Raw genomic sequence first — 12,452 nt, forward strand, 5'->3', positions numbered from 1 at the left:
ACAATAATACAGAGTAATTTACAAGATAATTTAAATGTCATTGCTCCCACAGGACAGTCTGAGAATATTCCAAATCCACAAAGAAATTTAGCATAAAAGTGTATGCAGACTGGTAAAAACACAGAGCACTGGTTTACTCATTTTATTAAATGTATGTGTGGGAAATACTGTGCTTGTGGTGAAAAAAAAGGGACTGTAAAAGAATGTAATTATATCTGGAGTATTTTTTGTTTGCAAAACCCTGAAATTTCAGTATGCAATAGCAAGTGATGGTTAGTTTGTTATACAGGGAGATAGACTCATGCTGTCTTGCAATGAGAGCTAATCCCTTTGAAGATCTGTAAAGTTTCTTCTCTTTCTTTCTCAGAGGATGGAGTCCATCAGTTCTAACAGCATGACCCAGAGATTCACTCCTGACACATCTGTAGGTAACCTAGAGCTATCACAGGCTGTGTCAGAGCAGCTCTTCCCTACTGTGCTGCTTCTCCTGCTGGCATTGCTAAAAAACAAGGGGATTTAAAGAACTATACATTTTAGGGAAGGGCATGTGACCCTGCTCCAATCCTTTTCTGTCCTTACTACGTCACTTCCTCATGTGAGATTCTTGTTCTCCTTGGAAAACTCTCCTTTCACCTCTCAAAAAAAAAAAAAAAATCCAACATATTTTGTCTTGATGTTCTCTAGCTGTGTGGGACAGAACCAGGTATGAGTCTATGGTCATACTCTGGCCAGTTCTAGGCATGCAAGCACCATGAATCAGCTTCATTCTGTGAAAAACCATAAGAAGGCAGATGTAAAGGTAGATGACTTAAAAATAAAATCAGTGCTGGGCTGTGTTTATTTTCAGCAACTCTCAGCAATCTGAAGCCTAGACACATCTTTTTTCTTAAAATGGAAGATGAGTTTTTGGCATATGTATTCGGGTCTAGAAGCTGAGGCTTCAATGAAAGGCACCAAAGAGTGCAAGGTTTTTTTCTCAGACCTAGTCAGGTAAAGTTAGCTTTGTTACTCTCCATCTCTCCTTATCTCTTCTCTCAGCATTGGGCTGAGAGCTTTTGGCCATCCAACTGGTATTTGTGATCGTAGTCAGTTGGAAGACAAGACAAATTTAGAGAGAAAAAGCTATCCTAAATTATGCCTGCCCACTGCAAAGGCAGCTACCATGCACCTTCCCTCAGCACCAGGATCTAGATCATTAATCCTGCCACCAATAAAGTGGTACCACTAAAGTTTCTGCCTTCAATGCACTAAGAAATCAGTTTCACTTCCAGCTGAAGTCAGGCATATATTATTAGTCCACTGGACACGTTGGTTTTTTTTCAATATTCATCATACTACAGCACATCTCTCAAAATACTGCAGAAGACTATAAATTAGCTGTGCTTTTTCATCTTATTTGTATGCTGTATTATTTCAATTGTTTAGATTTAAGGTAGGCTTTTTGATAAGGTTTGTTATTTATTCCATATATTTAACTTCTAGTTAGCTTGAAGGAAAAAGTCCTCCCGTTGCAAGGAAAGCAGCAAATATCAATTAAAAAAAACTCACTAGTTTTAAAGAAAATAATACCTATATAAGGTATTGCATAAATGTTTCTATTGATTAAAAAATATGTTCATAGCTCCATTATAAATGTGAATGCACAGTAGTCAGTAATGGTCCTCTCACTTTGACACTAATTCAGTTAAACCCAAAAGAGTGGTGATGACATGTCTCATTTAGGAAACGTCAAAAGTTATTGGAACAATCATTGTCCTCACTTACCTTGAGACAACCAGTGGGAGAATCAACATTTTCAGCATCCTCATCAGTAACTCACCAGGAAACTGGAAATAACTAATTTCCTAGAAATACATGGAGAGATGCTTATTGTTTTGAGATAAAGACTATCTGTCTTCATAAGTCCTGCTAGACCTGTGGATCAGAGAACGTTGGTAAAATCTGCAGCTTTGTTATATAAGGTGGCAAAGATAGCAGGCTTTAAAAGATCATTTTAAAATTAATTAGATTACATATTGTGTTTTAATTCAACAAAAACACACTATATTGTTCGTTCCTTTGCAAAGGAAGACAGAAATGAAATATGCCATCTCCTGGGGACTACTGTTAATAGGTTGCCCTGAACAATCTCTTCATTCTGCGTTTTGTGTGTTTTGCTAGATGCGTATGAAGCTACTGCTTGGACATAAAAGATGTTCAGACTGCAGTTAGCAGTAGCAGAACAAAGAATTGTTTTAGTTTAGTCACATTTATTAAGTACCATATTTTTTAATTAAGATTTGTATTTTGCGCTCAAACAATGCATTCAGCAATGCATGTTGCCCTCTATTCTGTCTAATTCAGCAGAAAGAAATGAGTACCTGCAAAGAGCTTAACTGAAGTATGCTGGAGGAGAAATCCCCAAGTTACTTTAATAACATGGTCTGATAGTGATGGGAAATCTCAAATTTCTTAATACAAAATACCATTGGTGTACTAAAAACATCTGTACATCTGATGATGAAAAATATTCCCAGTGTTTTCTTTAGACATACATGTTCCAAAGTAATATAAAATCCAATGAATGTATTGCACTACCAGTTTTTAACAGGTCTATATTAGATGTTACATTTCATCCACCTGAAACACCCACTGTTATTATCCATACTCGCAACATTATAATATGCTTATGCCAGACTTACAAGGTGTCTTGAAGACCAGAACTCTTTGCAAACGTGTTGTTTGAGAACGTGTGAAAAGACCCAAAGAACAGTGTAGATTAACAAACAAATGAAATTAAACAAATTTAACAAACACACATATATGCTTTTTTTCGAAACTCTATCCTTAAGTTCCCCAAGTTGCTAAGTCTTTTGTTACGTAAGTATGATACTTCCTCTGTAGTGCCACACTGCCATGCCACACGTACCTGCTGGGAGAGCCGTCTCGTCCTCAGGAAGAATCCAAGAAGACAGCCAATGGTGACCGACAACACCGAGAGAATGAGCAAACCATTTCTTTTACAAACATCCTTGGTCCGAGTGAGGACTGCATCAAAAGCCACTGCCATGCTGTCCTCCGTGCTCTTTGGAGAAGAATCAGCATCCCATGGAGAGAGAATTCACTCGCTCCTCTTATTCGGGTGGACAGATCCAGCTCTGTATAGATCAGATCAAAGCACTTCCAGTTCTGCTTAGCTGACCTGCAAGGTCACCCCTCTGCCAATAGCCATGAAGCAAGCAGCTGGCATTATTGTTCCAAATTAATACCAACAATCCTATTATCGACTACATCATTAAGAGCCTGGAAGAAGATTAGGGGACTCTGGAAAACTAGAACAGAATGCAGCAGTATTTCTAAAACAAGACTGGTTCAAAATAAAGTGACACTCCTGGGAGAAAGATGGCATTTGATTGCACTCCTCCATCTCCCCAGTTTGGGATCTGGACATCCAAACATAGAAAGGGAACAGTGTGAATCATGCATTCAGATGGGTAAAAGTAATGTTCCTGTAGTTCTTCTGAAGAGCAGGGCAGGTAGTGTTTTGAAGTGGACTATGACAACTGGGCAAGCTAGGTGAAACTGAACTTCATTAGTTAAAGCAGGCTTGTTTTTTTTTTTGTGTTCATTGTGAAAAAAGGCAGAATAAGTAGCATAAGAGACACGCATCAAACAGAAAATAGCTGTATACTGGAACACGCAAGGACACCTTCTGGCATTTGGCATTTATTATCTTGGAATTGAAATGATTTCACTTTTCTTCCAACCACTATGTTGGTTAGAGCAGGGACAATTTACTTTCATAGGATTATCAGACTAAGCCATAGGGATTGCTTTCCTTTGCTGTGTCCACATTCAATCCCAATGCTGATTTTTATGCTAGTGAGTATCTGATAAAAATACACCACCATTAACTGTTCAGCATGCCACGCTGTCTAACCCAAATATTTCTGTAGTTTCTGGGTTATTCTAAAATTATTCAGTGTTTTTATAGAAAATATTCCAGACAGTACAACACGGTTGTTTACAATATTGTATTTTATACTGTAATATGGTATTTGTTGTTACATGCTCCCGCCGACCTCCGTGCCAGCTGCTGCTAGTGGAGCTGCGACCCTCGGTTTTGCAGCTGGGACTTTCACCCCGGAGAAGCCGGCGCAGGGCAGAGGGGCCGGCGCCGCCCGGGCAGCAGAGGCCTCGGGGAATCCCCTCCGACCATGGCCGCCACTTGGCCGCCCCCGCCCGCCTCCTCCCCGGGCGGGTTATCGGAGAACAAGCCCCAGCTCCCCCGCGACGTGCTGCCGCCTCCGCCGCGGCGCGGGGCGTTGCGAGCTCACCCCGCGCGGGGCCGGGCGCTCCGCCGCGGCGGGAGGAGCGCAGCCGCTCAGCGGCACTACCGGGCAGCTGGCTGGGAGGGGGGGCAGCCGCTGCCTCGGCCCCGGCACGGCAGCGAGGGAAGCGGCGCGGGCGGCGCCTCACGGGCTCTGACGCGGGCATCATGGCGGCGCGGCAGCTGCTGCGGCGGCGGGCGGCGGTGGCGCGCTGGCGGCGGGGCTACAGCAGCGCGGGCGCTGCCGAGTACCTGCAGCGCAGCATCGTGCCCACCATGCACTACCAGAAGAGCCTGCCCAGGTACGGCGGGCCGCTGCGCCGCTCCCCGCTGCGCCCGCCGGGCCGCCTGCCCTCCGGGACCGCCCGTCCCGCGGCCTTCTGAGGCGCCGCCGGGCGGGTGCCGGGGGAAGGCCTGGAGTGAGCGACCTCCGGGCAGCGAGCGTCACTGCCAGCCCCGGGGCGGCCGCCCAGGTCACCCGGCGGGCCGGGCTCCGGAGGGACGCGGGCAGAGGTCGGTGGCGGCGGCGGCGGCAGGTGGCCGTGTGGGGCCGGCGGCCCTGGGGTGCCTTCCTCCCGTTTCTGTATAGCCGTATTGGGGGTGTGCTAACCTGCTCCTTGTTGTACGTGCTCTTCCTAAATCACGGTTATTTATGGAATGATTTTATTTTTTAAATGGAATGATTTTATTTTTTAAAGCATAAATATGACTATAAACCCACTATTGAAACATCTCTTCAGGTTGCAAAGTAACTTCCTTGGTGTAATAGGATTATTTTATAGTAAGAGGAGCATTTTCATGTTCAGGCAGACAGGAAGATGGCAAAGATATTGACTAGGAAATTTGCAAGAAAAGGTAAATGTTCAGCACCCAGCAGTGAGCACCCAGCAGTGAGGAGAAGACCTGATGCAGGGGTGGTTACTGAACTAAAACTTCCTTCTATATAGCTGCTTCTCCTTGCAGCAGTTAATGTCATTGTATTCCCTGTAAGTTGCTAAGACCCTTCACTGCAATACCTTTGTAACAAGACAGTCAGGTTGGTTTTCTACCTTGTTTACCAAGAACCTTACGCTGTGATGATCTATGTCCATCCATTCCCTTTCTCCTTCCACAAGCAACTTTGAGCCATTTGGATAATATGGGGTAGAAGGAAGGATAGGAAAGAAGGGAGGCAAAGACTAAGAAACTGACGCTTCATTAGCACCATGCTCATAAAATGCGTGTGTCTCTGTTCCCCTTCCTTCAGACTGCCGATTCCCAAGCTAGAAGATACAATTAGGAGATACCTAAATGCCCAGAAACCACTTTTAAATGATGACCAGTTCAGGTATGGACAGACAAGATATGCATATTGCAGTATCATGTGCTGCTTCAAAGCCAAGTGTTACATATAAAAAATAGGCTTGTGACAGCATTTTGACTCTTTTATTGATTGCTGTAGGAAAACTGAAGAACTTGCTCATCACTTTGAAAAGGGAATTGGAAGAGAGTTGCATGAGCAACTGGTTGCTCAGGACAATCGGAACAAGCATACTAGTTACATCACAGGTACGTTGGCCTACTGGATATAGAAGGAGTCTATGGATCATCATGCTTAATAACAGACAGCTCGTAATGCTACAAATAAAATAGGCTGGAGCTTAAGTTCTCTACTCCATAAACTTGGAAGCTGTGAACACTGCCTGTGACTATTTGAGCAAATTCTGAGTCCCTGGTGTAAAGAAGAATGTCCATCATCTAACTTGTATATACCAGAATTCTGGATAGATGGATATTGAAGAAACAGTATTTTTTCATGAGTTACTGTATTTAAATTTGACTTTACAGGGTTTTTCTTTTTTCATTGCTGTCTATTTATGTTTAGGTTAATAGAGGAGCTTCACTGATAACTCTCTTAAGGAAACTAAAGCAATCATTTTCAAATAATTTCAAGTTATTTAGCAAGAAAACTGAACTCCGAGGGAGAGTTAGAGAATATGACTAAGCTTTGGGAGGCAGAAGTGGTCAACGCTCTGGACTTAAAAAAAACCCCAAAACACTAAAACTACAAAACCGTATTCTTTTAAAGAGCAAAAGAAAAGGAGAGACAGAAAGAGGAAAATGAGAATAAAGAAAAACAAATTAAGAGGGGCAGAGCATGCATATAGATTTTTGATTATTCTTTCTTATTGTTGCTTCCACTGATTTCCAAATACAAGTGTCTGCTTAGGAAAGCATTGGATGGATAGCAGCAGAGGTGGAAATGTTCAAATACCTATGGAAGCAGAAGTTTGCATGTGGCCCAGCAAATGGAATTCTATCCTTGCTGTCTGTTGAGACTACCTATAAGGGTGTTAGCTATCACAAATTCTGTAGAGAATACCAGAGTATTTCACAAAAGCTGCCATTCAGTTTGTTAGCTTTTACTTTCCATTCACTTTGAACATTTAGGGTTTTAATTGGTGGGTTTATGGTATTTGTCAACACTAACCAGCATGCTGCTTTTTGTCCGTGAACTGTGGGGTGTTTGTATTCCTTTTTGTTTAATTGTTATTCTTTTTTAGGCCTCATAAAAGACCTGTTCCACTTGAAATTGGTTTCTGAAAGTATGTATAGTTGCCTCCACCCTGAACTTTGAAGTCCAAGGTTAAAAGGCTATGTGATGATGACAGATTTGGTTTTAAAACTGTAGATGAATGCTAGTTACTCAACTGCGAGGACCTGGAATTAAAATTGTAATTTAGGTCCTTGAGTTACCTGTTGCCCTTTTACAGCCCACCTAGAAGGTTCTACTTGGGACTGATCCAGGCTTGGAATAATAATTTTAATACATCAGTTGCCTTGAGGTGAAGTTGGTGTGCACTTGTGTCCTTGGTCTGCATCCAGTCAGTGTGCAATACCAGAGCTTATTGAGTTTGAAGTCATAAATGATGATGAAATAGAACCTACTTCAAAGTTCCCTTCTCTGCTTGTGTCCCCTGGATTTTTGTTTACTCATAGGCGGGTGTAAAGGTGTGACTACTTTTTAGAGCTATGCTGATTCCCTTCGTTTCGGCAAGCACAAAACCTTTGGGTCATGTTCATGCTTCTTGATATGCTGACAGACTGTCTAAAAGATCTGTGGGTATCAAATGTAATTCCACTTTCTGAAGCCTGTTCTGGGCCTGGAAGAATAACCGTGAGGTCCCTTCTAACCCTGTCTTTTTGCCAGCTTGAAAGACCAATGGTAATGCATCGGTGTCAAGAGTTTTGCTCGGTACTGATCATTTTAGTGGATAGAAAGAGGAAGGAAGTGGTAATGCAAGACAGCAAATGTAGATGGAGGAATGCTGCCAGGAATGAGGGAAGTACTGGATCAGAAATAAAGGTGGTTCTAAAGAGACGCATGCCCTCAGTAACAGAGAATTGCAGAAATTAATAGCTTAAGAGTAGGTGGAGGCATGTTCCACTCCAAATGTGAGGTATGCACCAAAGTATAGTGCTGGGGAGCTGCGTTGTATGTCACTGGAGTTACGGTTTATCACTAAACCATATAGAAAACGTGGAAATTGGCCCTCGTTGCTAATGACATTGACACTCTTGATATGGATTGCTCCAAATACAGTATTTACAATTAGCCATCAGTACCTTTCTTCATAATTGGAGGTTGGGAGAATGCTTGGGGGGAATTACTGCGTATTGTCTTGTTTGTATGCACTTCAATAGGTGTTTATTCATGATCACTGCTGGAGGCAGGATATTGACTACATGAACCTCTGGTCTGACTCAGCAAGGTGCTTTTATGTTCTAACCCATTTCTCAACTCTCCATTTTCAGGTCCCTGGTTTGACATGTACCTAAAAGCACGTGAACCTGTTGTTTTGAATTTTAATGCATTTATGTCTTTTAATCCTGATCCAAAATCTGAATATAACGATCAGCTCATACGAGCTACAAACATGACTGTTTCTGCTATACGTTTTATGAAGACCTTCAGGGCTGGTTATCTTGAACCAGAGGTTTTTCACCTCAATCCAGAAAAAAGTGACACTCAAATCTTTAAAAAAATTATCCGATTTGTGCCTTCTTCACTTTCTTGGTTTGGTGCCTACATGGTCAATGCATACCCTCTAGATATGTCTCAGTACTTCAGGCTTTTCAATTCTACGCGGCTGCCTAAACTCAACAGAGATGAGCTTTATACAGATGAAAAGGCAAAACATTTACTGGTACTGAGAAATGGGAATTTTTATGTGTTTGATGTTATTGATAGAGACGGAAATATGCTGAAACCTTCAGAAATACAAGCACACTTTAAATACATCCTTAGCAACAACAGTCCAGCCCCAGCCTTCCCTCTTGGCTGCCTCTCCAGTGAAAACCGAGATACATGGGCATTGCTGAGAAAGAATCTGTTGGATAATGGCAATGAAGAAGCTCTTCAAAAAGTAGACTCTGCGCTGTTTTGTTTAAGTTTAGATGATTTTCCCATTAAAGACTTTGTGCATTTGTCCCGCACTATGTTGCATGGAGATGGTGCTAACCGCTGGTACGACAAATCCTTTAATCTTATCATAACTAAGGATGGCACTGCAGGAATTAATTTTGAACATTCCTGGGGAGATGGTGTGGCTGTGCTTAGGTTCCAGAATGAAGTTTTTAAAGATAGCACCAAGGCACCAGCCATCAGCCCTGAGTCCCAGCCTGCTTCAGTAGACTCTTCTAGAGCAGTACAGAAACTTGACTTTAAGCTGAATGATGCCTTAAAAGCAGGAATTACCAAAGCCAAACAGAAATTTGATGCCAGTGTAGAAGCCCTGTCTCTTAATATCATTCAGTTCCATGAAGGGGGCAAGGACCTTCTAAAGCAGAAGAAGGTAAGTCCAGATGCTGTGGCTCAGCTTGCCTTCCAGATGGCTTTCCTTCGACAGTACAATCAGACTGTTGCTACATACGAGTCTTGTAGTACTGCAGCTTTCAAACATGGTCGTACAGAAACTATACGTCCTGCCTCTATCCATACAAAGAAATGTTCAGAAGCTTTTGTCAGGGAACTGTCCAAACACAGCACAGAAGAGCTTCAGAAATTGATAGTGGAGTGCTCAAAATACCATGGCCGTTTGACAAAAGAAGCTGCTATGGGTAAGTAGGAATATATCAAACACTCTTGCTTTTGCATTAAAATGTCTATTAAGGTTGCTGTAAACATTTACTTCTCAACTAAATAGTTTTAATTTTGATGGAGGTCTAATGTTAATGTAAACTTGACAAAAACAGTAGCAGAAGGCTGCAGTTTAAAATGCATTTTCTAAGACTTGTTTCTTGATGGAAGAGAATGCCTCTCTGCTTCCCACTTCACTGTTAACGTGTTGAGAATTTTTTATACTTTATTTTTTCTCGTTATAGCAGGTGGGCTATTTGAAACTTTGATAAATACTTAGTGCATGTTGTACTCCCCAAGGCAACCAAGAACTTTGGCTTTATGTCTGAGGAGTTACTGTCTTACCCCTGCAGGGGATAAAGGCTTTAACAACTTCCAAATCAAACTGATTCGTTGGCTGTGCTACTCCTGGTATTTTTCTAAATGCTTTCTTTTGAATTGTCCTTCCCAGAAGCATAACTTGTTGTATTGTTTCAGTAAAATTGACTGTTGAACATTACCCCATAGAGTCTAAAATTTGCCTCTTTTTGATGCAAGATTCTCTTCCTCTTTAAATTCATAAATTCTAGGAAAGCCTTTCTCTGTTTTAAACAACCTGGAAATGTTCAGGTAAATAGTTAATCAAAGAATGTGATGTATTATTAAAACGGTCTGTTAATATTGCACTTTTGTTTACTATCATGATTCGTGGTTGAGGCTAGCAGTAAACCAGCAAGCCCTCATTCCCTAGGATACGTGCATTGAAAGTGCAGAATGTTTGGGTTCTGAAAAATGATTCCTGCTAATATGAAAATAAACCCCAGTTCTATAGACCTCCTCTTTCGTGGCTGAAAACCAATGTGATGTCAAAAATAAGTGAGTTTACTTCCCACAAAAATTAGTCATCTCTCTAATACTTGTTATTTTATTTTAACAGGTCAGGGATTTGACCGGCACCTCTTTGGCTTGCGCTATTTAGCTTTATCCAAAGGTACTGCACTGCCTGATTTCTATCAAGACCAAGCCTATGCTCGGCTTAATCACAACATCATTTCTACAAGCACATTGGCTAGCCCAGCTGTGCAATTAGGAGGGTTCGGCCCAGTGGTGTCTGATGGCTTTGGAGTAGGATATCAGGTACAGGATGATTGGATAGGTTGTAATGTTTCCTCTTACCCAACTAGGGATGGTAAAGAATTTCTTCAGTGTGTACACAAGTCACTAGAAGATATCTTTAATGTTTTAAAGGGCAAAAAAATCAGTAGTTAGATGTAAACATGTTGGAACACTTTACAGTTGCAGGACAAAATGCAGCCTATGTCTAATTGGCATACTAATCAGTGTTCAATGTGGCTGAGAGTGCCCAGCTTAATTGGCTTAATTTATCTTCATTGAACTTGATACCGTTAGATTCACTATGAAATTTGTGGCTGTTTTAAATCAAGTGCAGACCTTGAGTGCATGTTTCAGGAAATACATTCACAATGTCAAAATTAAGTAACAGATCCATCTGTTCCAACAGATCCATGTCTTCTTAAAACACATTATTTAAAACAAAAAGCATTGTTACCGAGTTTATGAACTTGGAATGTCTGTGTTCCGTGAGCGTTCAGACAGACAACAGCACTATGACACCACTCTTAAACGGTTTGATTTTAAAAAATATATGCAATAATTTTAAATATGAAAGAGTGGTTATATTTGCACTCTTGCAGTAAGCTTCCTTACTAACTTGTCACACTTACTTTTCTCTTTAAACTTGAATTGATACCAGAACTGATTGTGCCTCAACCGCTTGAAGCCTTTCCACTGTAACAGCTTTTTGAGAAACAAAAAATGTAGTGGGAGGCTTTAAGTAACCTGCAGTCACCAACTGTGTTGTTAAATTGACTGGAAAAGACTGTATTGTAATAAAGCTCTCTATTAATAACCACAAAGTTCTTTTATCGCCATATCAAAATTATACAGTATGGGTAGACTCTTTATCAATAGCTCATGTTTCTTACAAAGGTTGAAAAGAATACTACTGAAAGCACACTGCAGTGTTGGCTCTCCTCTTCCGTACATGAAGTCTGTCCAATAATCTGCTGTGGTTTTGCTACATAGACCTGTGCTCTCGTGGCTTAAAAAAGAAAAATCACTGAACTTTATCTTTTGGGGTTCTCTCTTTCCAAACGTCCTCTTACTGTGGAAAAGTAACCTCAACAGAACACTTTCCTCTTTCCCCCTTGTTCTATCAGCTAGAACTTTTGATGTCATTTATTGTAGCAAATACCAGACTCTTAGTGCCTAGAGCTGTGTCTTTAATGCATTGGGGCTTGTTGCAGAAGTTCTAAAGACTAAGACTTATCAGAACGCTCTGAAGGGATTGCAGGAGAGCTTGAGCAAAGACATCAATAAAACTTAGTGATGCTGTGAATGTGAGATGAAACTGATGTAGACAGTTCCTTGTGTGCTGTTCACCACTGGACTCTGCCAGCTACAAAGCAGGTGGTGGCAGAAGGGGCCTTTGTTAGTCAAGAAGCCAAAGGTGCTCAGAGTTGCTGGGATTACAGCACAGATGCCCTTTGCATGAGGTACCCCTTCTTGCACAACATTTGTTATGGTATGTATAACTTGAACTCCTCTGTCTTCTAAACCCTGATGTCTTCTACTCTGTTTTTCTTCTGGGAAGACGAGTCTTTCTCTGGAGCTGAATAGCACGGTAGCGCTTGCTTCTGCAGCTGTGTAAAACTAATGCAACTCACGTCTTTCAGCACAGCCCACCTTGACAACCAAATCTACTAGCAGAACATAAAGGCTGAGCATGTTGGTTGGATGCGACAGATGAGGTTCAGAGGCTCAGAAACCTACTTGCCTTTACTCTTCCTTTGGATATCTCAGCTTCCAGGTTCTCCCACTGTCTTTTTTCTTTATCACAGTAAGTGTAAGCAATACCATATCTTGAAGTATGAACTGCAAATGCTGGGAAAGGGAGAGGCTTGCTTTAAATATGTAAGCCCAACGGCTTATAAACTTTTCCTAGTCAGGGCTGTTTCCTCTGCA

The 12,452-nt window shown here is 41.6% G+C and overlaps 2 protein-coding genes across 2 annotated transcripts in view; one reads left to right on the forward strand and one right to left on the reverse strand.

Moving 5' to 3' along the window:
• The window catches only part of SLC1A7 (solute carrier family 1 member 7), a 52,455-nt gene extending 49,406 nt beyond the window's left edge, over positions 1-3,049 (reverse strand). The window contains exons 1-2 of the mRNA XM_068406325.1: positions 2,909-3,049; positions 1,765-1,844 (exon numbers count right to left, since the gene is read on the reverse strand). Of these exons, the coding sequence (XP_068262426.1) occupies positions 1,765-1,844; positions 2,909-3,049 (221 nt within the window). The remainder of the gene's footprint in view (positions 1-1,764; positions 1,845-2,908) is intronic.
• A 1,403-nt stretch (positions 3,050-4,452) lies between these two features.
• On the forward strand, positions 4,453-11,344 carry CPT2 (carnitine palmitoyltransferase 2). Its single transcript, XM_068405766.1, has 5 exons — positions 4,453-4,611; positions 5,556-5,636; positions 5,751-5,857; positions 8,105-9,409; positions 10,345-11,344. Exons 1-5 carry the CDS (start codon positions 4,478-4,480, stop codon positions 10,674-10,676), a joined length of 1,959 nt encoding a protein of 652 aa, XP_068261867.1. The 5' UTR covers positions 4,453-4,477; the 3' UTR covers positions 10,677-11,344.
• The last annotated feature ends 1,108 nt before the right edge of the window (positions 11,345-12,452 follow it).

This window comes from Nyctibius grandis, chromosome 8 (assembly GCF_013368605.1).
Source record: "Nyctibius grandis isolate bNycGra1 chromosome 8, bNycGra1.pri, whole genome shotgun sequence".
Taxonomy (NCBI): domain Eukaryota; kingdom Metazoa; phylum Chordata; class Aves; order Nyctibiiformes; family Nyctibiidae; genus Nyctibius; species Nyctibius grandis.

What these genes read in the sequence shown, in the direction of transcription:
- CPT2 (XM_068405766.1), top strand. Translation starts at nt 4,478, where the DNA reads ATGGCGGCGCGGCAGCTGCTGCGGCGGCGGGCGGCGGTGGCGCGCTGG. An exon ending in TACCAGAAGAGCCTGCCCAG is followed by an intron (nt 4,612 to 5,555) that starts GTACGGCGGGCC and finishes CCCTTCCTTCAG; the next exon opens with ACTGCCGATTCCCAAGCTAG. An exon ending in TTAAATGATGACCAGTTCAG is followed by an intron (nt 5,637 to 5,750) that starts GTATGGACAGAC and finishes TGATTGCTGTAG; the next exon opens with GAAAACTGAAGAACTTGCTC.